This window comes from Passer domesticus, chromosome 7 (genome assembly GCF_036417665.1).
Source record: "Passer domesticus isolate bPasDom1 chromosome 7, bPasDom1.hap1, whole genome shotgun sequence".
NCBI classification, from domain to species: domain Eukaryota; kingdom Metazoa; phylum Chordata; class Aves; order Passeriformes; family Passeridae; genus Passer; species Passer domesticus.
Genome location: NC_087480.1, coordinates 60,198,880 through 60,223,371, shown reverse-complemented (window position 1 = coordinate 60,223,371; position 24,492 = coordinate 60,198,880). Strand labels below are relative to the sequence as shown.

General features: G+C 48.4%; 2 protein-coding genes across 10 annotated transcripts in view; one reads left to right on the top strand and one right to left on the bottom strand.

Moving 5' to 3' along the window:
• Positions 1-11,891, bottom strand: USP1 (ubiquitin specific peptidase 1). Of its 5 annotated transcripts, none has more exons than XM_064429107.1 (9): positions 11,771-11,891; positions 11,403-11,596; positions 9,989-10,112; positions 9,567-9,674; positions 8,922-9,082; positions 7,655-8,367; positions 6,403-6,573; positions 5,099-5,300; positions 1-1,714 (listed from the first exon to the last, which is right to left on the bottom strand). In XM_064429107.1, exons 2-9 carry the CDS (start codon positions 11,561-11,563, stop codon positions 979-981), a joined length of 2,376 nt encoding a protein of 791 aa, XP_064285177.1. In that variant the 5' UTR covers positions 11,564-11,596; positions 11,771-11,891; the 3' UTR covers positions 1-978. The 5 variants fall into 5 exon arrangements, with proteins under 5 accessions (XP_064285177.1, XP_064285178.1, XP_064285180.1 ...); XM_064429108.1 differs by having other exon boundaries at positions 11,403-11,568; positions 11,771-11,875; XM_064429110.1 differs by lacking the exon at positions 11,403-11,596 and having other exon boundaries at positions 11,771-11,869.
• A 502-nt stretch (positions 11,892-12,393) lies between these two features.
• The window catches only part of KANK4 (KN motif and ankyrin repeat domains 4), a 32,114-nt gene continuing 20,015 nt past the window's right edge, over positions 12,394-24,492 (top strand). The window contains exons 1-3 of one of the 5 annotated variants that reach the window (XM_064429077.1): positions 12,394-12,617; positions 13,008-13,269; positions 15,965-16,075. The gene's annotated coding sequence lies outside the window, so the exon portion shown is untranslated. Of the gene's footprint in view, positions 12,618-13,007; positions 13,270-15,964; positions 16,076-22,521; positions 22,588-24,492 lie in introns of those variants that run through there. The other 4 variants (XM_064429078.1, XM_064429072.1, XM_064429075.1 and 1 more) reach the window with 4 other exon arrangements.

The window sequence follows — 24,492 nt, the reverse complement described above, 5'->3', positions numbered from 1 at the left end:
TGCTTGTCTCAGATGTGGATCATAACTTTTTTATTCATATGTACATTCTTAACAAAGCATCAAAGCCAAATGCTCTCCTTTTCCCCCACGTTTCAGTGAGCTCCAGGTACAAATGAACTTCAGTTAGAAGGTCAGCACTAAGTTCCCAACCACCCCAAACAGAGATGCAGATTTGAGGGCTTCACTCTTCAAAGTACAAAATTATTTTAATTACACTACACTCTGCCCCTGGTTTGAAGTATTAATCACACCTATTTACACTTTGCTCATTAACACCTATGTACCAAGATGCAAATTAGACCAGTCAAACACTTCCATGAATTCAGTTCCCTCCAATGCTCTGGACAAGGTTCCCAGACCCTTTTTCTTGTGCTTCAAGTTGCAAGGAGCAGGAAAGAACTGGAGCAGGAGAATAAACCATGTCCATTACCCAAAGACTAAATATGAAGTGTTACTTCCCAAGTTACAAAAATACACAACTTCTGATGAAATTTGCTAGTTAATATACATTTACTCCAGGGTATGAATACAAATAACTTTTATTAAAAAAAAAAAAAACAAACCAAAAAAACCAAACAAACAAAAAAAAACAACAGAAAAAAAAAAGGAATAAACTGGGAAAAAAATGGGCAAAAAAGGAAAAAAAAAAGCTAATAATACAACAGGCATGTCTGAGACCTAGAGCTGCATTAAAACCACTACTGGGTGCTGTAGGCATCGTTTAGAATCTATACAAACTGGTATTTCTAAAAGGTCAGAGCACTATTCTGCAGCAGAAAAGTTACGGTGTGAGTCAAGTCCTATGTCATGTTCTGTTAATTCAAGTCGAGCCACTTGACACCGAAGGAAAAAAAAGACCAGAAAGATGAAGAATCAGTAGCTTCAAAAAACAAACAGCCGTTGCTTCCAGGTAGTTTGGACGCAAATCAGAGCCAGAGGTGTATGCAAATCCCAAATATTTACAGTCCAAGTACAGCATCACTCTACAATTTTCTTATAAAACAGTAGATAAGGAGTCGATGTAGATGACGATGTGGGAGAAAGAGAATTCAGAAAGTCCTTTTCCTCTGTGACCTTCACTTCGGAATCATCGAAGAGCAGCCACTTGCCCTCGTACTCCTTGAGGCTCTGGAGCACGCAGAGAGCTTTGTTCTCCAGTCCGTTGGCTCCCAGCGCCGGGGGCTCGCCCTGCTCCGCCCTGGGCTCGGCGCTGGGCTCGCTGCGGGGCTCGGGAGCCACGCTCACGAGCTTCTCGGGGTTGGGCTGTTTGCTGGCACACAGCTCACAGTCAGCCTTGCTCTTCTGCCCCCCGAGCAGCCCCACGGCCTCCATGTTCTTCTTGCTGAGCACCTTGCCCGGCGGCGCGGCGCCGTTGAGCCTGAAGGAGACCTCGCCGTCGTCGTAGTCCTCGGCCACGGCCCGCGCCTCCTCCTCGGTCAGCGGCTCCGGCTTGAGCGCGCCGTAGGCGGGGAGGAAGTTGCCCCTGTCCAGCTCGGGGAGGAAGTTGCCCCCGTCCAGCTCCAGGCTCTGCAGGTCTGTGACCTTCACCGAGGCCGTGTAGTGGCCGCTGCTGATGGTGATGCCGCTGTGCATGACCACGGCGAAGAGCCCGTAGGTGTCGTTGGTGGGCCGCGTGCTCCACTCCTCCAGGGACAGCCTGAGCGGCGTCAGCAGCGGCGTGTTGATCTTGGACAGGCCCCCGTAGCAGTCAAACCTGCCAAGGGACACACAGCTTACACCTCGTGCCACAGCACCGCCCAAAAACCGCTTCAGGTGGCCCAGAGGTGCAGCCATACCCTTTCTCCTCAAAGATATGGATGGTGGGAACTGCTCCCTGCTGCCCTGGCCCAGCATCCCAAGCACCCCCAGTCAGGAAAGGCATTTTTATGAGTGTAATGTTAAATCTTACAGCCCAGAAACTGAAAATTTGAACTATTTCTGAGATCCCATTTTTCTAAAGGTAATTTTTAAATAGTGATGATAAAGGTTCAGCTGATTGTTATCACTCCTGCTCCTATTTCTGCACAAACACCCCCTTCTCTCTCTCACCATCCTGTTCAAAAACAAACCAAAAACCTCTTCAACAGCCAAGGCTGAATCAAGCAGGGTTGGGTTTGTTTTTTTCTCCTCCTGAAAGAGTCATTTACTAAATAAAGCATTACTTATTTTACTTTCAAGTAGCTTTAATATCACTCAGATTGTGACTAATTTTCCTCAGCTCCCCTCAGTGCACTGTAGCTGTGGTGCTCACCTGAGATTTTCACTAGCTGTCCTTTGGCATTCTAATTTTTTAAACAATTCTGTAGCTAATTTACTTTGGAAAAACCTCTAGTGTTTCATAAATATTCAGTATTTTGTTCACAGCACACAAATTTACCAGGAGGGGAAAAATTCCTATCATTATAAGGATCTTCTACAGGGTTTGAAGAGAAAGTCAGTGTTGGGATTTCATTGTGCATCAGCCTCCTTGAATGATTCTGCTCTTGATGACTTACACATTGCATCAGCCCAGATCAATTAATCCCTTTATTTAACAATAGGTTGTGATGTCCTAATAAATTCCAGGGATGACTCAGTCTTACTCAACTGTGAGGGTGTTGCAGGGAAAAATACTGGGGAGTACAGACAAGTCCTGTAAAACTGAGGTTTCCAAGAGCTCACTGCTCTTATCATAGGAAAAAATAACTTAAATCCAAGGAAACTGCAGCCATGGCACATCTGCAGTTATGATTATTGTTTTCCTGGATTTAATTTTGGTTGTGCTTCACTCCTGTTCAGAGCCATGAACCCTGAGACACAGAAATAAACAGTGACACACACAATCCTCAGTCACTTCAGACCTCTCTCACCATACACTTTTCACTCCAGCAAAAGGAACACAGAAGAGCACAGAATTAGAAAAAATAAACCTTCTGAATATCTCTATTTCTGGTTGCTGATAATAGGGATTTTCAGAAGAGAGTCCAGAAACACAGAACTGCTGGCTGATACCCTGGATTACAAATCCAGTTCCACTCAAGCACACTGGGACAATCATATTCACAGAAAACAGGAAAAAGCAGGCTCTACCTTTCTTCTCAATGACATCCAGCATCAGAAAGATTTGGAGAGGAGGAAATAAGAGAGGAAATCTTTTCCTATTAGCTTTTTGTTCTTCTTAATGATAAGAATCTGAAGACAGAAAAATTGCATGCCAAGTACTCTGCCTGCTCTGACTGATGCACTTCAAACACATCAAACCTGATTTTTGCAGCCACATCTTTTGAGACCATAAATTAGTGACATTTTACCCACTGCACTGAATTTCACAAGACAAAAAGCTGATTTTCTCACAGATTGTTACATTTCTATAGTGGAAATGCTTAATTACATGTTACCAGTTAATAAATTCCTCCTAAACAGCTTCACAGCCTGCTCACACATGGCCTGGCATATTTCCCCACACACACACTTGCCAAAGAGAATGACTCCTCCCCAGACAAGGAGATTTTCACACTGGCTGCTTTATTTTAAAACAAAACACTTTGCAAAGCAGCATCTAGAAAAGATGAATAAAATCCCTATTAACTGCAAATATTTACAGTACTCTTCACTTCTCATTTATTTACAACTCAGTCACCAGAGAACTCAGTAGAGCACAACTGAGCAGACAAGATTCCCAAGTTTTTGTGGGAGATAAAAGTTGTCTGAAGATTCTTATCTTAAAAAAAATTTTTAAAGCCAGTAGAAGAATTTGTTACTACTTTTAGCAGGGTTTTGCCTGCCCAAGAGAAAACATCCAACCCAAAAATCAAGAAACTCTTCTGAAGAGTTTCAGCTGACACAGGTTTCTGTGTCAGGTTTTCCACTCTGACTTCCTTCATCTCTGACTGGCAGCCCTTGGCAGAAAATTTATGGAATGACTGAGATGAGGAAAACCACAAGAGACTGGATTCACTCTGACCTGGAAATTGGTCTGAGTGTTTTGGAGCAAGGACCTGAAGCTGGCCAGGACAGAAGAGGTGAGTGAGGCAGGACAGGATTGAGTAACTGCAGGTCCTTCCTCACGGAAACAAGAAAATAGGAAATACAGGAGCAAATGGAAGATAATTTTCATGTTTCCCACTCAACTGCAATGATTTTTAAGTGTGCAGCTCTAAGTCAGTATATACAAATCAGTATTTAAGTAAGTATTGGGGAGAGCAATGAAAAGACAATTTTGTGTGTTATGATTCTGCACTTGTATGGATAGACAGTGCAGAGACAGAGGAAATTTCCTTTCTGCTTTGTCAGAAACCTGGATATTCCTGTACAGTGCTGTAGGGATGGATTTTTCTTTGTTTCCTCTCATCCCAAAGAAAATCCCTGAATTCTTAAGTATAAAAAATAAATTACACTCCCACAACTTCTTTCAAAATATAAGGATTGCTACAATTACAGTACCAAACTGATCATTCTGTAATTTAATATCAATAATGCTGATACTATTGTGTTTTTAAAGTAATTGTTTTTGGTTTTTTTTAATATTAGCTCTTTAAAATGTTTATCTGATTTTTTTTCCCCCAAAATTTCAGTGTTCACATTCAGGTAGAGACCAAAGTCTGTTTACAGGAATTGGTCAGTTCTGGGGTAATGACTGTTGGCTCTTTAAAGTGTGTTAACTCCTGATTATATTTTTTTCCCCACTCACATGCATCTTTTTAGTACTCACATTCAGGCAGAGACAATATCAGACCATAAAATGCAGATTTGTTCTCATTACTTGTTCTGGTAAAGCACTTAAAGCTGCCTCTGAACTCAGTTTATTTACTTTAAACTTAAATATCCCCTTAAATAAGGGGATATTTAAAGTAAAGAATGTTTTAAGAAATATCAGGTTGTTCTAAGAGTACAGCTAAAAAATTTTTGTTAAGGAGTCTCCCAAAAGTCAATTTTCCTGGAAGTAATTTCTGCCACTACCTGGAACAACTCAAAGCCTTTATGGCATTGGGGGCTTCATCCCAGCAATTTAATTCCAATCTGGGAATCTTTTGGAAACACGCTAAAGCATTTCCAGCTCTTGGGATAAGACTTCCCTGGCTGCAGGACCCTGTTGGTAAGACAGGCAGTGCATACTCACTCCAGGCCACTGGCAGCAAAGCACTTCAAGTGAATCGTGATCACTTCGGGCATTTTATCGAACAGGAGGCTGCGCTCGGCTTCCGTGTAGTGGTGGCAGTTCTCACAGAAATACTTGTCCTCTCCCACAATCCTCTCCACTGAGGCAAACTGGGAAATTGCCCATTTCAGAGTCTTCATTTCTGTTTTTGGCTCTGGAGAAACTAGAAAAGAAATCACTGCATTCATGGATATGCCAATATTTACATTGCCAACGCATCCCGCCAGAAGAGCAACAGAACAAAATATGTGAAGCTCAGACCACTGCAAACCTGCAGCACTGCAAAGAACACTCAGTATGTGTGAAATATGTGATGTACTCCAGTCTTTGGAGCATTTCAGGAAGGGATGAAAACATCACTTAATGGATGTCATTGCTCAAAATTAGGATTTTCCCAAAGCTCCTTTCAGACCACACAATTTTGTTGCCATGTCTGGAAGTGGAGAGCTTGTATGAAACCAGAATTTCACTTATTAAGGCAAACCCCCAAAATAACCAGAAAGTTCCCTCTCACTTCTTGCATTTTGCCTCCCCTGCCACCCTCACACTGCTGACAGGATCACCCGCTGCTGGCAGCACTTCACATACGAACACCACCCCACACGTTTTCCTTTGAATCCTTCAGCAAAATGGGGAGCAAAAGCAGGAAAAGCTGCTCCAAATTAAGTCAGTGGCAACTAAAATTAATTCCTTTAAAATTCTCAATTTCAAGATGTGTTTTTGGCACGCTTCCTTTTGAAAATAGCTAAAAAACTGTATATAGATCAATAAAATTTGTGAAAGAGACCACATGACTAACATTTACAAACATAATACGAATGTTATTAAAATAACAATCTAAAATACTAATTTTTTTTTTTAGTAACTAAGAAAAAAAGCTGGATTCTCGTTTCTTTTATTTCTAAGAAAAAATGTAAATATTTCCTACAAAAAGAAAAAGCAAAATTTCTTATCCAGGAAGAAAAAAGAAGACTCAAAGGAAATACCTACTCAAAAACAGGAAAACAGGTGCCTAAATGACAGATCGTAGGCAGTCCATGCTATGTGTTAAGATCTGGAACAATTTGAATATTATCTGGATCTGCCAACATTATCAGCACCGTGTTTCCAAAGTCTAAAGTTAATCAGGCCAGGAGATAACAGCCTCTAATTTTAGCCAGCACAAACAGGAGCCGTGTTCCTTCCTAACTGCAGCACTGTCCTTCCCCACGGCTGGCTGAGGCAGGGACACACCTCACACCCCTTTTTTGGGGGGAATTACTTACTTTCAGAACTCTCTTCACTTTTAGAAAGTTCATCTTCTTGCACTGGGACACTGATGTCCTGAAAATCCTCCCTCCTTTCCGTGAAGCACTCGCACTCCAAGCACCTCGTCCTCAGCACTAACTGGCCCTGGAAGAGTTTCTCCACCAGCTCGAAGACAGCCAGCTCTGTACCTGGAGAGAGCACATGGCACATCCCTCAGCAAGGGCACTTCATCCCAGAGACCCTTCAGCACCTGGTTATCTCACCAAATCACTGTCACACCACGGCCTTTTAGGGAGCTCAGACAGGAATTAAAAAGAAAACAAATCACGTGCAGTTTTGATGGTATCATCTGCTTGTAAGGAAATAAGGACCCTCTGCTTCTTGGGCCTCAAACTTTAATTTCTGTTCTAAGATTGGGTTCTTGTTTTGTACTTGAAGTGTGACAGTGTCACATGCTCTGACTCCTTAGCATGGGCTGCTGACCTCCTCAAGGAGCACCACACCGTGGGTTTGCCTGGTTTCTGTTCATTCTCAGTCCTCTCCTCCTTCCTAAATTTATTGGCCAGTTGTGGCCAAATCTGCAGAAGAAATGCAGAACTCAAAAAGACTCTTCATTCCTTCAATTTTTTATAAAAAAATTGGTGGTGCAAAATTCCAAATTAGTAAGTACTGGATTCATACTGAGGCCTTTCCCTCAATATGTATCTTGCTCGTTTCATTGACATAAACAAAATCCAGACCTGCCAGCCAATTAGCATTTCTAATTGGTATCTATTAGATCTAAATAGATTAGATCTTTAATACATCCTGAGTCCATCCTGGTTCATGGGAAAGTTGGGAATATGGAAAGATTAGGGACCTGGAAGGGAAAAAGAGGATACTGTTTGTAAAACCATAGCTACCGGGGCTTGATTCTGTTTGCTCCTACCAGAAATATCCCTTTACACCTCAAATCATTTTGCTCTTTCAAAAATTAGTGGTAAATACAAACCTGGTAATATTCAGCTTTTTTTATACATATTGTACAATGATTACAGAACGTTTAGAGAAATGCCTCAAGATCTATGCTAAACAGGTCAAGTTCTAAAAGAAAAAAAAATTACAAACACGTATAAAAATAAATTCTCTTTCCTAAAAATCATCTTCAATTCCTGAAAAATCTAATTTTGTGTTTAGAGCTCTGCAGGCTGTGCAGTCTGAAGGCTGACTTCCCACGCATTGTACTTTCTTAATCCTACTAATTTTAAGCCCATCCACTTGTGCACCAACCTTCCTTTTTTGGTTCTTTTTCAGTTCCTTTTCCATGATGGCTTTCCACGGGAGACGCTGGTTCATGATATTCTTCTTTACTGTCACCATTTTCACACTTGACAGCTGACTCTTCGAACTCACAGTCATATTCTTTCCCTGGCTCTTTGGATCCCAAGTTTGTAGTTAACTTTCCTAGACTGTAAAATTTGGACAGAATACTGGGCTGTTTGCAGGAAGATTTTAACCAGTTTAACCTAAGGCGCGACTTTTTCTGCATGGGCTTGGCGCTCTCGCTCTCCCCGGAACACCTGGCAATGGCATCCGTTTGGTTTTCCATCTTTTCTGCCGTGGCTTTCCTCTTGGACCTGGTTTGTCTTTGATTTTCTTCTGCTGCAATTTGCTCTTTTGATACTTTGGATTTTTTCTTGGCGTTGCCGCCCTCGGCGTCGCTTTTCCTTTTCCCGTTTCCCTTGAGCAGCTTCTCCTTGGCCGCGTCCCCGCCGAGGCTGCCCAGGCTGGGATCCTCCTCCTCAGCAGGGCTCACAGACCCATTGCTCTCAGAGCTTTGGTTGGGTTTTTCCTCCAGTTTAGCTGCAGGCTCTTCCACAGGCAGTTTGTTCAGCTCTTCCTTCTTCAGCAGCTGGCAGGTTTCCTGGATGTTCCCCAGGATGCACTGCAGCACCTCCTGGGCATCGTGCTGCAGGTACCCCTCGTACATGGGGTTCAGCTCTCTGGGCAAAGAAAGGAGAAAAAATGAGGGTCTGGTAGCCTTTGATAACTGAGGAATGTGATTTGAGACTGCAATCAGGGATTCAGAAGTCATGGAGGATCATGGGTCCTCTCTGTCACAGAGCTGGGGGAAGCTCTGCCTCAAGGATTTGCACACACCCCAGCAGTGGAGCTCCTCAGCTCCAAGGGAATCCTTCCCATCCCTGGAAGTGGCCAAGGCCAGGCTGGACAGGGCTTGGAGCAACCTGGGATTGTGGCAAGTGTCCCTGCCCATGGCAGGGGTAGGACTGGACCAGCTTTAAGGTCCCTTCCAACCCAAACCTCTGTAATTTAATAACACTTCTCTACCTAAGCACTGTTTTAAACCCCTACAGTCTTACAATTTATTTTCAGATTTCCAACACCATGATGCCAACAATAAGCACAAAAATCTTGCTGCCTGTAAGGCCACCCCGAATTTAAGGCCATCTACCTTGCACCAGCCTCTAAGGCTGGGCAATGTCACAGCCTGGAAAAGCCAGGACAGAATTCTGCCAGCACTTAAGGGGATTTGTACCTGAGGGTGTTGAGCAGCCTCCGGGGCTGAGTGGCCAATTCATCCGTGTACTTCTCTGGGTTTAGGAGAAAACTGGCCTGAAGCTGCTCAACTGAGAGGATCAAGGAGTGCAAACTGCAGATGAGCTCGTAACTTGCCAGGGGATCTTCTTTACAGCTTCCCTGCAAAGACAATGTGAAAGGAATAACAACACTTGCAACAGGTACATCGGTCACAAATTAACATTTGTCTCTGCTCCCCTCCCTTGGTTTTCTGTATTTGGCTCATTGTTTTGTCTGCTATGGGAGCAGGTGGGTGTCAGACACTATTTTGGTTTTTTTTCAAGTAGGAAACAAATGTAAAAGCCCAATTAACCATTGGTTTAAAATCCCAAACCATCCTTGCCCAAACTCCCATTTCCATCAGCTCCAGGCACTGTTTCATAATTATCTTTGTGCCAGAGCATGGTCAGGTATCTTCCCCAAATTTCTTCTGTTAGACTTTAAAACTTGTGCTAAAGTTCAGAACACCTCAAATACATCTTCACCTGAAGTAACAGATCAGAAAACAATGCTGAAAAGCTCCAGAAACCAGTTAAATTTTCCCTGTATTCAGGACAGCCTTGCTTGCAAGGTTACAAATAAAGAACACGTGGGGATTTGTTACCTTTTCTGCCTTTTGCTCTCCTTCATCCTTTGAAGATTCTCTCTTCTTTGAAATAATGTTATATAAATGTTTTACTCCAGTTTTAAAACCAGGACAAAAATATAATACCTGCAAGCAACAGTTGAAAACACAAGAATAAGCGAGTAAGAAGCTATTCCACACATAAATGCACATCTATAACCCACACAGCTCTGCACCTCCCCAGGCACACAAAGATCCAGGATTTTTCACAGCAGGGAGCAGCCCTGAGGATGGAAAGTGAAGAATTTCCCAATCAGGACAACCACAGGGCACACATTTCCTGCAGCAGCACCTTCATTTCCCTGCTGTACTGAGATGCCCTTTGCAGGCAGAATAGACTGATTTCAGCCACTCGTGCTGGACCAAACCCTCCCCTCTGGAGCCCCTGGACGTGGCCTCACCTGCAGGACACTGTTCAGGTAGCAGGTGTTGCCCAGGTTGTTCAGGCCCACAAAAGGCAGCATGTTGTCTTTTTTCTCACAGCTGACAAGGGAGGGGGGCTGAGCTGCAGGAACCACCTGGTCACTGGGAAACAGAGAAAGGGGTAAGGGACACTCTGGAAAAAGCACTCCTTCCTCTCTCCCCACCTCAGGGAATTCAGCACTGGGAAATGCAGATCTAAGCCCTGCACAAGTGTGTCTGAGTTCACTCTGAGTCCTCAGCAACCCACCCAGAACCACACAGGAGGAAATCCTGCTCTAAGCTCCACCACATCAAATAGCAGGAGACTGATTTAAGGGAGCAAAACTTTCATGTTTAGGTACTTTTGTATGTTCTTTCTTCTTTCATAAGGCAGAAAATATGTGCCTAGAATGTATTTTTACATTGTCCCCTGCTCCAGTCACATCATTTCTGGATCCAAAGCCAAAGCATAAAATCAGAAAAAAAAACTAAAAAAAGAAACCAATAAGCCTGACACTCTGTACAGTGATTATCATTAATCACTGCTAAAAGTTATGAATACACTGTAATGACACAACAGAACCAAATTTTAAAGTCTCCAACTAGTTCTAACTGACCACAATTTTCTTTTTCCCACTTAAATCCCCTCACCAATGAAATCCAGAAATCCCCAATCCAATGAAACAGATTTGCTCAGGGCCTGAAAAGCCCCAAGGAATGACAGCCAACCCCACAACTAAACATCCTACCTATTTCCATTAAAGCTAACCTTGCAAAAAATTAAATTTTAACATAAATAATTCAGTGACACAATAACTACTTATATTAACTTGAAGCAAAGCAACTTTTTCGACTGATCCCAAAGTTTGTGCCAACTAAACACCAGAAGGAAAAAACCAAAATATCAAAAGAGCGAATTGCAGCAGGGAAAAAAAAAAAAAAAAAAAAAAAAAAAAAAAAGAAAAACAAACACCAAAACCCCCAAAACTTGTTTCCTTAAAAAAAGTTATAAGAAGTTGGTCACGGTGATTAAACAGGTTTTAAAAACTAACTTCAGCACGCGACCCCGAAGTTTGTGCCGACTGAACATCCCCAGTGCGGCAAAACCAGAAGCCGGTTTCTGTTTTTTAGCTCAGAAATGGGTTAGGGCAGCGAGCCCGCTCAGCCCCACGGAGCCGCCCCGGCGGTTAATTTAACGTAAGAACGCGTTAATTTAATTGAAGCGCACGTTAATTGCACGGAGCGCGTTCTGTGTGCGGGGAGGCGAAAGCGAAAGGAGCGGGGAAGGAAGGCAGGATGGAAGGAAGGCAGGCAGGATGGATGAGGGGAAGGATGGAAGCAAGGATCAGGGGAAGGATGGATCAAGGCAAGGAAGGATGGAGCGCCTCGCAACTTCTCCCGCGCGGCACTCACATCTCGGCGCCGCGGAACTCCGCGCCCTTCGGCTCATTTTCCTGCGCCTCGATGAAATCCAGCACTCGCTTCGCCTCCTTCTTCTGAAAGAGCTTCAGCGACAGCCGGTTCTTCTTGGAGGGGCTGGCCCTGGCGCTGTCGCCGGGCAGCACGCCGGGCATGGCTCCTGCGGGGCGCGGCCGGGGCGCTCACACCTGGCGCGCACACACACACACACGCGCACACCAGGCGCCATTTACTCCCCGAGGGGGCCGAGCGCGGCCCCGCCGCCCCCCGCCCCGGGCTCGGGCCGCCCCCCCGCGCCCCCCGCATGTTCCCCGCGGCCGGCGGGGCCCGGGCCCGCGGTGCGGCCGCTCCCCCTCACTCACCGCTACATGCCGGCCCCGCTCCCGCTCGCCGTTGCCATGGAGACCGCGGGGACACCCTCACACAACTTGGCGCGTTTTTTTCCGCGCGCCGGCGAGGACCCCCCCCGCCCCGCGCGCGCGCCCCGCCTCGCGCCGCAACCCCCCCCACCTCCACGCCCCGCCGGAGGTCGCCCCGAGAGAACGCCGGAAAACAGAGCGCGCCCCGGCGGGGCGGGACGGCGGGTAAAAGGCATGGCGAGCGGCGGCGTGGCGTCCGCCGGGAGGCGGCGGACAGAGCGGCGGAGGCCGGGCGCCGGAGCTACGGCGCCGGCGGCCCCGCAAGGCCGCCGCCGCATCAGGCAGCGCGGCGGGCAGCCCGCTGTGGGTCCTGCCTGGGCGCGCGCGGGCGCTGGTAACGGCCCGGCCAAAGGGCTCGGGTTCGGGCTGTACCATTTGCGTGGGGAGAGCTCCCTACCACCCCCGCCGGCGGGAGGTGGATTGGTCCCGCTGTGACCACGCCCCCCGTGCGGCTGGGCCAATCAGAGGCGGCGGCTCCGTTCCTTCCCCCCCCCCCCCCCCCGCCGTGAGGGCCCGGCGCGGCCGCGGAGCCTTCCCGCGCTTTTCCATAAAAACCGAACATTCCAGCGGGAATTGCCGCCCCAGCCCCGCCCCGAGGCCGCACCGGCACACCCCGCAGCGAACTGGCCTTGTCACTGGGGCTCTTAGGGCTGTTTAGGGGTCCGGAATGAGGGAAAATGCTGTGAATGTCCGCGTTCTGCTCTTTGAACTGCCCCCTCCAGGCTGCGCATAAAGGACGCACATTGCTTATACATAAAGGTTTTCTAACAGGAAGGGTTATTCACGTAAGGTATTTTGTAGGTTTAATTACATAAATGACTCTGGGCAATACCCAGATCTGAGTTTTGGAGTGAATTACCCCAAATTTGAGCACTCAAAAGCTGAAGTTTCCCAGGACCAGCTGCTGCTGCCTCCCCTGACTGTGACACTCCTGTTATGCACCAAAGCAAACTGAACTGAACACAAAAATCACCTTTCTTTTTTTTTTCAGTTTTGCAATATTTTCAGTTGTGTTTTTTTTTTTTTTGTTTTTTTTTTTTTTTTTTATTTTTTGCTGCTGCATAAATTAATTATTACAGCAGGTCGCTATCCCTAAATACTCCTATGAATTATGGAAGGAATTGTGTATATTCCAATAGTCACGGCCATGCTCCTGCACAGGTTTTGATTTCTCTTGCAGGTAGAATTTCCCCGTGTGCCTGCAGATGCAGGGCTCCAATTCCCGAGGTGGATATATTGATTTATTTCCTTCTCTGTGGGATCCCCAGAGCTCAGGAGCTGCTGGGATCCTGCGTTCCCACAGAGCATGGATGGCTGGATTTCCCCCGCAGCTCTGCCTGTGAACTTTAGCTCCACTCAGCAAACAGTGCCCGGGGTCCCTGCAGTTGATAGACACTCAGCACTACAGAGGCTCTTTTGTGTGAGACCAGAGCCTTATCCAGGTGGGTGGTGCCCCAGAGGTCCTGGAAGTGCTCGGCTGATTAATGAAGTGATTAATTAAGCCAGTGTGACGCTGCTGGGGATGCCTTGTGCAGGCTGCCCTGGAGCAGAAACTGGAGAAAGTTCCAGAATAAAGCAGGGATTGATTCCAAGGATCTCCTCCATGGATCCACCTCGGGCAGCAGCAGAGCCCAGCCAGGGCTGCCCCCAGGATGAACCCAAATGTTCCCAAAATGCACGAGCGCTGCCGGGGTCTCTCCCTGGGCTCAGCTCTGCTCCATGTGCACATTGCAGTTCAGTGGCCAACCCCACTGCAGCCCCTGCAGTCCCACCCTGCTTGTTTTTCTCTCTGCAGCCCACGGGCTTTGTGCTCCTGGGCTGGGATTGGGATCATCTGTCCTTGGTGCCCAGCTGGAGCAGGAATTGTTTTGTGTCCCTGCTCTGTGCAGAGCTCCCCATCCCCTCATGTGAAGCCCAGCCCCACACACTAAAGCAGCTCAGAGTCTGGAAATAGAAAATCCAAAAGCTGAGGCATTGCCTGAGGAGTCGCTTCAGTGGCAGCTGGAAGGTGCTGGGCAGTCAAACCCAGGGCTGTAAAGGGAAAGTGTGGGAGTGTTTGGGCCTTGTGGCTGGATTCCAGGCTGGAATGCCCCCGGAGGGCAGGGCTGCTGTGACACAGAGGTGCCGTGCCCTGGCTGCTCACCTCAGCCCAGGTCTGCCCTGCCCAGGCCTGCTGGGCTCTCTGCTGCAGCAAACAGGGGGGAAGGCTGTTTATACACAGGGGTTACAGACTGAGTCTAAGCCCACGTTAGGTAATTCCTCCTTTCATGTGCCAGCTGAACTCCAGGGTGCTCATGCCTAGGAATGCCATCAGTGATGTCAGAAGGCTGAGATTTGGGGGTAAAGTCAGGCTGGGGACATTGCCGGGCTCAAGGTTTGGCTTTTTGGGGCAGCACCTGAGGGAAGGAGGGAAGGGAGATGTTTGCAGCGCAAATGTGGGGAACTGGAAGTGCACACAGCATTCCTCATGGTGGTGATGGGGCTTTGGTCTGTGTGTTACTTTTTTTTTGGCTAATGAAGCAGCAGCTCAGTTTCTATAGGTCTAATCATTATTTTAATGCACAAATGCATCTGTCACACAAGCAGTACATAGGTGAGCCCAACACCTCTCAAAATACTCACTCAGCACTCTTGTGGAACAGCTTTACCTGCTCTTCCCACAGTGTGGGGACAATTCCCAAGTTCTCCCTTTAAAGAGGTCTGTGCTGAGCTGTTGTGCAGCCCAGCAGGGCTCAGGGTCTGGTCTGCTTCCTGGATTTTTTAAAATTAAAATGAAAACTTCCTGTTTTACTTTTTCTGCTGGTAAGTTCATTTGATTACATATAACCCTCGGCCTGCTGTAAATAATCTCTCTCCCTTAATATACTCACAAATTGCTCCCTAATTCCCCATGATCATTATTTTGACCAAACCATGCATATGTCATTTTTAATTTCCACTCTAAATTAGTTCTCTCTGGCTGTGAGAGACAAAGCCAATATAATTGTGAGACATTCTGAGTGATATTTAAGCTTCCCCTCTGCCACCTGGATGGAAAACTGGGGTGAAATCTTAGCTGCAGGTCTGCCACTTGATTGATTTTTTTTAATTAGGCAACACAGTCACACTTCTGCCTCTCCTTTCTTCCCTCTCACCTTTCCCTGGTGAGTTCATCAGCTGTAATCCCAGTCCAGGTCGTTGTTGTACCCAAAAGTTTGGGGCACAGGGAGGAATCCAGGCAGTGCCAGCCCCTGGATGCCCAGGGCAGCCTGCTTTGCTGATTCGTTACAAAATGCACCTGAAGCCTTGATTTATTTTCAGGCAGCAGGAGCTGCCCTGCTTGGGAAGAAGCTTCACCCACCAGCCTGACATGGAGCTGTGCTGCCTCAGAGACACCCACACAGCTCCATCTCAAAGCTCCATCCTGCAGCTCCTTCCCACCCAGGAAAAACCCTCAGCTCCCTCAAGTCTCCTCTTCACCAGCCTCTCACCCTCTCAGGTTTTTATGCCCTCTCTTAAAATATGGCTCCCTGTCAGTGCTTAATGTGGGGAAATTTTTCCAGCAGGAAAAGGTTGTGTTTAATTGTAAGGAAATGGGGATTATTTTTTTCTGTATCTCTCCAAACCCACAGTTACACCTAATTAAATATTTATGGCAGCTTAGCACGCTCCATAAAGGAACTGTTGTCTAGAAGGCTCTGGAGCTTCACTCCATACAGTAAAGGAGTGTTTCAGGCACAGGCCAAAGAAGGAGCAGGTGCAGGAGGCAGTGATTCCTTACGTAGGGCCCAATGTGCAAAATCAAATTATGTCCAATACTATGGACTTCACAGCCACGTGTTACAAAAATAGCTGTGCTGGGAGACCAGAAATCTTCACAGGCACAGCCAAAAATAACTACGTGAAATGCCTGGAAGGAGCAGATTCCCCAGAGATGGGATTTCTGGAGTCCTGGAGGCAGCCTCCAGTACACAGCACGATTCCCAGCAGGGGAAACCCTCCCCAACCTTTAGCTGTTGCTGCATCATATAAATCAATTTCCAGAGCCTGCAGCCATATCAGTGATAGGTCTATAAATCTGTCAGGGCCCTGGTATTGTTAGAATTATCCTGTGAATTTTGGTGCAAATTGTGTGCAGACAATGTGCTCTTTCAGCAGGCTTGGATCACACGGGGACCTCGGGGTGGGAAGTTCTGCAGCCCACGCTGGGTAAAACCCATTTCATTGCTGAGGAACGGGACTGTTGGTCAAATTCCCCACACAGAAAAGGTAAGAAAGTGTTCAGACTAATAAGAACACTGGCTATAAAAAGTCAGGACAGGACTGGCTTCAGGCACAAGGAAGAAAAATGAATATTTAGGGATTTTATTGTTTGGTGATCCCCACGGTTCATGCAGACTCTGTGCCCTTTCACAGCCAGAAACAGGAACAAATTGTCTGCCTTGCTTTACTCCACAGGAAAGGAAATCTGACTCTTCCCACAGCAAGCAGCCTGGGAATGTCTCAAACCCTGAATTATCCCTGCTTGACGAGCTACATCTGCTTCCAGAGCATCTCCAACCATTTCATAACCCTTCCTTTCACCTCGGTGCTGCTGCTGCTGCCTCGGGCAAGTGGGAACAATTTGGCCACTGCAGAACTGCAGTCCCTGTGAGAGCAGCACCTCTGCAGGGCTGTGCCTGGCTCTGGCACCCAAACAGGATGAGTTTGGGCAATTTGATGTCAGACGGGGTGAGGCAGCAGCAGAGCCACTGTCTCCTATCAGGGGTGAGATCCTGGTTTGGGCCACAGAGCAACTCATTCCCACCTGGGGACTCACAGCAGCTTCAGCCTCTGCCAAGGAAAGCCTGGCCCAAAACCTTGACCTCTGTGGCCAGCTGTTTTCTGGCATCCATAAAGATACAGATTTTAGGGGAGGCAGGAAAGAATAAATCAGACATGGCTACAGTTCTGTAAACTCCACTGAAAGCCTGCATGGAGCTCCTTTAATTTCAGCTGCAGAAGGCAAATGTCAGCTTGGAGTCCTCAGCCACAAACCATGAGCTTGTCTAAGCACAAACCATAACAAGTTCCTCCATGTGGGAGTGTTTATAAGTTTGGAGGTCAAGGTATTTAGCCACTGATAGCGCAGCCTTGGCTCTGGTTTATCTCCCTCCTAGGACAAAACACAGTTGGATGTGATCTGTGAACTTCCTAGAGCTACGTATGCATGCATGATATCTCAGAAAACAGCAATAATTGCACCCATAATGTAGAGATAAAGTAGATTAATTAGTTCATAACGATATAAACGTGTGGTTCTGAAAATCTGCCAAGGGCAAGAGGGTTCTGTGGCCTCTGAAATAGAACATTTCTCCTCAGATCTCTCTGAAAGCAAAGCTGCAGAAAAAAAAGGGGATGTTCTGTATGTGGTGCTGTGGCATCCTGAGGGCGTTTTCCCCAGTTTTTGCCTGGCTGTGCATATTTTCTTCCACAGCTCACAGCCTGCTCCTCTGTTTGATATAAATACAGATCCAGAGCTTCTCTGGTAGCAGAAGCAGTTTGCTACTAGGGGCTGGGGTTCACATCAGAAGGCAGGTGCTACATTGCAAACCATATCCAAAATAAATTGCACACAAAATCATCCCTCCCCATCTCCGCTCTCAGGTCGGAATAACATCACACCGAGCTGTAACTGACTCCTGGAAGCAGAGGAGGGAGGAAGCCCGACCTGCACATGCTTGCACCATCTGCTGGCAGCATCTCCACTGACAGACATTCCTAGAAGGGATTCTGGAATTCCTCATCCACACCTAGCGACACGAGGCCACCGTTATAAAGGTTTAAGATTCAGGTGAATGTTGGAGCCCTGGGTGCTGAGAATTTCAGAGTTTCTGTGCTGGCAGGCACTGACCCCCAGGAGAGCACTGCACTGACCTGAGGCTGTGGAGAAGGATTCCAGAATGGAATGACAGAACTGAGATTGTGGGTGTGCAGTTTCAATAGAAGTGTGTGATATCACAAGGTGAAAAACTCAGAGTTTAAGGGTTTAGAATATAGTAATAGATATAAAGCAAGATGGAGGTTTTGCTGGGCAGTCCTTCTTCTTCCCCTTCTTCTCCATGGGTTTGGGTGGTTTTGTGTAATTGGGTAAAAAAGTCCCCATTGTGGGCACAGCTGGTTGGTTATTGGGTTAAAAGTAAAAATAATTCAGGTGTCATTTCTTAATTGGCCAGTTTATCCTTAAAAGGCCGTGTAGAGATGGAGATGGGGCTCCATTTGTAGTTTGTTGGAGTGAAGGGCTGTGGGACTCAGGGTTTGTGAGGCTGTGACAGAGATAAGAACTAACAAACATCTGAGTCCAACAAGAAATTCCATCTTGTGCATTTAATCCCCACCTGGGCAGGAGAAAAAAAAGCAAAAGAATCAACAGGTGAGTACTTGTTTTTCTCCATCATAGCAGAGTCATTTCTGCCATTTTTAAAGGAATTACACGGCAAGGTGACCCCAACACAGGCACCTCAAGCTGGGAACTGCAGAGCCTGTGCTGGCCTCATCCAGAACTGTGCCAGGTCCTGTCCCCACCACAGAGCCATCCCCTCGTGAATTTCTGAACTCCCTGCTGGAATCCCAGCTGAAGAACGGGATCCTGTCAGATTCCTTGTCTATCCCAAAGACTGGATATATATACAAATTAAACAGCCCTTTGTTGCAGCCACAAACATCACCATGTGAGTGAATGAATGGCTCCAGTGAAAGCAAAACTGATGAAAGCATTTGTGCTGTTGAGGTGTGCAGGGGTAGATCAGTTCCTCCTTCTGCCCCCCACCTTGGTACAACAAGAGGCTGTAAATGGGTCACAGGAGCACAGGTCCAGGAAAACCAGCTTCTCCTGCAGTCTGTGGAGTTCACAGCACCAAGAACATCACTAGATGCCCTTGCTTGGCTTTTAAAGATAATTGGCAGTTTTCTAACAGGTAACATCTTCATCCCTGAGAAGCCAACAGGTCACATTTGACCCTTCAGCCTGGAGGATGGAACTGGAGGGAACTCTAAGGCTTCTCCAGGTGCAGCTCCTGGGGAGGATTACTGAGAAGCTGGCCCCTGAGTCACCAGGCACTAAACCACTGCTGGAGGGCAGGAACTCCAGCCTGGTGACTCAGTGTAATCAGACCGTGGAGCAGGGGGACAAGTGACAGATGAGTAAAAATCCAGGAAACCACAGCTAAGGAGAGAACAGCTGAACCTCTCTCTGTGATGTGAATGGGTGCCCTCTCCTAAGAGGAGCAGCATCACAGTAAGCCCAGGGTCATGAGCACACACCTGTCCACAAGAGATTTATGGAAAAATGAGAACCACTTTACAAGGGACAACTGAGCCAAGAAATTCCCTGTGAGTAGATTTGGAGTCTGTCAATGGATGTGTGAATTGCAGCTGGGCTGTGCCAGGGCCACCTGAGCTATGAGCAACAGCATTTCTTGTTCATTGCAGAATCCCAGACTGGTCTGGGTTGGAAGGGACCTTAAAGCTCATCCCATTGCACTCCTTGCCATGGGCAGGGACAGCTCCCACTATTGCAGACTCCTTCAAGCCCTGTCCAGCCCGGCCTTGGGCACTTCCAGGGATCCAGGGGCAGCCACAACTTCCCTAGGCAACCCAAATACTTGCAAGGACATAGCAATTTCTTTTGGGGAACACAACCACAGCAAATTTATTTGCCAGGCAAGCCCACGTGGTTTGATGTGAACATCACAAGGGTGATCTGTGTGCCATAAGCAAATGAAGTCTTTTCCGTATCACTTTGGGGATCACAGGATGTGGCACAGGGCTGAATGAGCAGCAGGTTGGTTCCTGGAGGCTGTTTCTCCTCCTGGACACAGAGGTTGTATCTACACTCCACAATTTTTCCTGTCTGCATCCAGCTGGCTGGGATGTGTAGGGAAGCACTGGGTTTGGGGTGTGAAAGGGGATGCACAGTCAACTTGCATGATAATCATGACTTGATCCATAAAACCCTCCCAAATGGAACTGCTTTGTTGGGTTGATATTTTATTCCTGCAGCACCCAGATACTGGCAGAAGCATTTTGCCCCGTTCATGCTGCCAGCCAAAAGTGGAAGGCCACAGGCCTGGCAGGTGGAGGGGGCAGGCTTTTGGCATTCCCATACAAGGCAGCTCTGTGAGCACAGCAGAAGCTTGCAGAGAATCTACAAAAATGGATGTTGGCACAAACGTGACATTCTATAGAACAGTAGTGATTCTGTACTTTCCAAAGGGGCTTCATCACATCAGCCCCTGCCCTGGCACTGCAGGCTCTGGACACAACACCAACTCTGTTTTCCTCCTTGCACAGGGCAGGAGCCTCTCCCTGCTCCTGTCTGGCTGCTCTTGGCAGCTGCAGGGCCTCCAGGAGGGTCTAATTCCACCCCTGTAGGGTGGGATTTTCTTCCCCAGGGAGTCCCTTCCCCATCCAAACCACCATCCACCCTCCGAGGCACTACAACCAGCCAGCAAAGCCCAGTGCCTCTCTTAAAAAACACACATAAAAGCTAAATCAGGTGGTGAGAGGCTGTAGGAAACCACATTCTTCTTGTTGTTCTTTTCCCCTCTCGTATTGACCTTTGAAAAGGAGCCCTTGGGCGGATCTGGCGTGCAGCGCTCCGGGCTGACCTCCCGCCGTGGAATTTCACCTAGTAATTTCTGTGGCACACAGAAATCCTTGGAGGGGCTGGTCTGGCTTCAGAAGTAAATCTAAGTGCCTGTGGCTTGACAAATAAACAATCTGAAAGCACTTAATGACTCACAACCTCGCCTAAGAATAGCTGAACTCTGCAAGATGGAAAGTCAGCGCGGGGAACGCGGCCTCCGACGCTGCCCGAGCCGGGAGCTGGAGGACACAGAGGGAGAAGATGGGCAGGGAGAGGCTGTGGCTGCATTCCTGTGTCCCCTCCCAGCTCCTGGCAAGCGGCATCTCGGAGGATTCTTGGATATTCGTGTGTATCAGGCACGTTGGAGCGCTCCCCAAATTCACCTAATCCTCTTCTAAACAAATCATCGGGTTTCGTTTGTGCAGACAGCAAAGTTCTCCTTGTTTATCCCGGATTGTTTGAAAGCACCGTTTATTCTCTGCAGTTAAAGAGGGTCACACAAGAATTCCACATCTCTGTATACATTTCCAAGCACCTACAGCTCATGGAAAAATCTCTTTTTCCTCCAGCTATTGAGCAATCAGAACTTCAGCGACTGAAAAGGGGAAATGGGTTTGGCTGTTTCCTCAAGAATGGGGTTTTGGTAGTTGGTGCTTTTCTGAGGCACACTTACAGAAATGTGTGCTGTGAACTGCCACCACAGCTTCTTACCCACACACACACACCTTTGAGCACTTTAATCTAACCCCAGGGAAAAAAGAACAGAAACAAGCTCAGCTGAATATCTGCAACCACAAGAGCTTCCTGTTGGTACCCAAAGTTCCTGCTGCAAAAATCTCGTTGTTGTCATTGGGGCTCAGGGATCATCATGGCTTTGGGATGAGCACTAGGGATGGGTAATGGATGAGGTGCAGCAGGAGCAGCAGCAGAGGTGCTGTGTCTCCGAGGTCACAGCTGCACATCAAAGTTGGGTTGTTGATCAGGATCAAGAGAAGAAAATAATGTCAGAATCACGCCCCACATCCACCAGCAAAAAAAAAAAAAAAAAAAAAAAAAAAAAAAAAAAAAAAAAAATCCCAGTACTGTGATCCCTCTGCTAGACTACCCCGAGCAGCATGAGCAGGGGCTGTCCTGGGAAGGCTGAAGGATCCCACTCTTTCTTTCCCCTTAGTTCTCTGATCTGTTGTTTGACTCCTCAGGAAATGTGTTCCTCCCACTCAGCACCTGAGCCCCTCACATGGAAAGGAGGGCAGAGCCCCGGTCACTCCTGACCTGGATAATGGGATATTTTATTCCTCCCTGTTTACCAGGAGCCTGGGCACTGCCAGGAGGACTCTGGAATTGCTGGGTGGTTGAGCAGCAGCCAGAGCCCAGCCCTCAGATCTGCCCCTGTGACGTTCCCAGTCAGAGTTTAAAGGTCTTTGGGTTCCACTGGAGGGAAAGGGGATCCCAGTGGGCCACATCCATCCCCACTGGATGCTAAGTTCCTGGCCCAGATGGAGACCATGTGCTGCCCCAGCATCCCTGGAGCTGCTGCTCTCCCACGCTCTGAACAGCTGGAGCAGGGCTGGGATTTGCCCGTGTCTCAAAGACAAGGAAAATCAAAAGCTTTACCTAGTGCTGAAGGAATCATTTGGCATCACTAAACTGATTTCTGCCTGTCCTCACTTGGTGCAGCTGGACGAGCACATGGGATTGGGCACGTGGGGAAGCTCAAAGCCTAAACCCCAAATTTCCTTTTCTTAGCACTTTCCATGTGATTGCACTGAGGAACAAGGGCCCGAAGTGAACCGGGCGGGGCTGAAGAGCCGAGCCAGAGAACAGCTGGTGCAAAAACATTTCAACTTCTGCATCCCGAGCCCATCCCCGCAGATTCCCCTTCCTTCCCACCGCTCTGGATCCGCATCTGTGCAAACAGGATGAGCTACAAAAGTATAAATAAAGCGCTCAATACCGCGGGCACGAGGGAAACTTTAAAACAACCATCCCAAAGAGCAGCGCTCCGGCCTCCCGCAGCCGCTGTCCCGCCCGCAGCCCCTTCGGGCCGCCCCCGGCCCCGCTGCCCGGGGGAGGGCACCGGGTCCCGCCCCGCCCCGGGCCCGCCCCGGCTCCTCGCGGAGCGGAGAGCGGAGCGCCGCGCTGGCTCTGCCCGCAGGTACGGCCGGGGCTGGGCAGGGGCAGCTCCGCACCGGGACTGGGCACCGGGGCTGGGCACCCGGGGAGCTCCGCACCGGGGCTGGGCACCGGGCTGCTTTGGTTCGGGTTGTGTGCCCGGGGTGCTGTGGGTCGGGCTCGGTGCCCGGGCGTATCGAGGGGAGCGCTGGGGGATGCTCGGGGTGAGCTGGGAGTGCCTCCGGGGGTGCGCGGGAGGATGTTCAGAGGGGTGTTTGGGAAGTGCTCAGGGATGCTCCAGGGTGCTCAGGGAGTGTGTGGGAGCGCTTTGGAGGGTGCTCAGGGGGTTTTCTTTGGGTCTGCTCCAGGGGTGCTCCTGGGTTTGCTCCAGGGGTGCTCTGGGACTGCTCGAGGGGAGCTCCAAGCGTGCTCTGGGGGTGCTCCTGGGGTGCTCCGAGGGTGCTCCTGGGTTTGCTCCAGGGATGCTCTGAGACTGCTCGCGGGGTGCTCCAGGGATGCTCTGAGACTGCTCGCGGGGTGCTCCGGGGGTGCTCTGGGACTGCTCCGGGACTGCTCAGGAGGTGCTCCGGGGATGCTCCGGGGGTGCTCGGGGCTCTTGGCCCCTGGCGTGAGCATCATCCGTGGCTCACCCGGGTCGGGAGCGTTTCCAGAGCACGCCTGGCTCCAGGATAGGGGCACTGAGCCTGGCTGGGCAGCTGGGAGAGGGCAGGAAAGCTCCGAGCCCTGCTGGGACCCCCAGAGGTCCCAGGCCCTGGGCATTGCGGTGGAAGTCCCCAGAGCTGTGTTTAGCCTCAAAGCCGATCCATAAAACCCTGCCTAGCCTGGCCCGGGTGCTCCGGGTGTGATGTTCACCGTGCAGGGCTAGAAGTGGGTCTGGGCTCTGCAGGGATATCTCATTCTCCTCACAGCTCTGGGATGTGACACCACCAGGAAGGGCTTCCCTTGTCCACCCCAGATATGAAATATTTCAGCTGTGTTGCCCAAATGAAATTGGTGAACACCCAAAAACATTGCTCATGTAGGGTAAGGGTAGCAACAACAGCAATGTGAAAAAAATCAGCATTTGCCTTTGGATGTGGTTTGCAGTCTTCCAGGTGGTTTGTGTTTGATTTTGGATGGGCTAAATGGGAAAAGCTGATCTCTTAAATGATACCTGAGATGGCAAAGGAGGAGGGGAAACCTGTAACCTCACGTTAATCATTGGTTATTTGTCGCTTTGCTTGTAATATTAAAAAAATAAATATATCTGCTGAAATGACAGCCTGATGAGCAGGGACCTGGCTGGGGAATCTGTGGTTGAGGAGGGATCAGGGAATGGATTCATTAAAACAGCCCTGGAGCTGGAAGATGAGGTGTCAGGGAGCCTGTTGCTGCTGTGGGCTGTGTCAGACTCCTGGTGCAGTTTCCTGGGAGTAGGAAAACCATGGTCACATGCTGCTCCTCTCCAGAAAGTCCTGTTGTGGGGCAGGTTTTACCTCCCAGGTATCATCCCCCATGCAGAGCTGGGTCTGTCCCACTCGCACATATTTCTTTGCCATCAGGCAGGAATATGACATTGCTTCCCATCAGAGAACCTCTGGCATGGGAACCTTTTGGGAGGGAGAGGTTTGCTCTCAAAGCATTCCTTGAATCAGGAGCGGTGCTGAGATCCTGGACATGGCTGCTGGGTGAACACAGGCTCATTCACCAGCTCGGTGCCAGTTCAGGTCCCTCCCTTGGTGGTTTTACAGCTGCCAAATATTTTAAAAGTCGCATTTTCTTCGCTGTGTGTTGCAGCCTAACTCATCAAATCTTGGGTCTTTTTAAGGAAGTTTTGGGAGCAGCCACATGAGCGTGGCCCCATTGATGAGGGGAAAAAGGTCAATATGGAGAGTTATTGTATTTTTCATTTGGTGCCCCACTTGACAGGGGTTCTGTGACTCTGCCT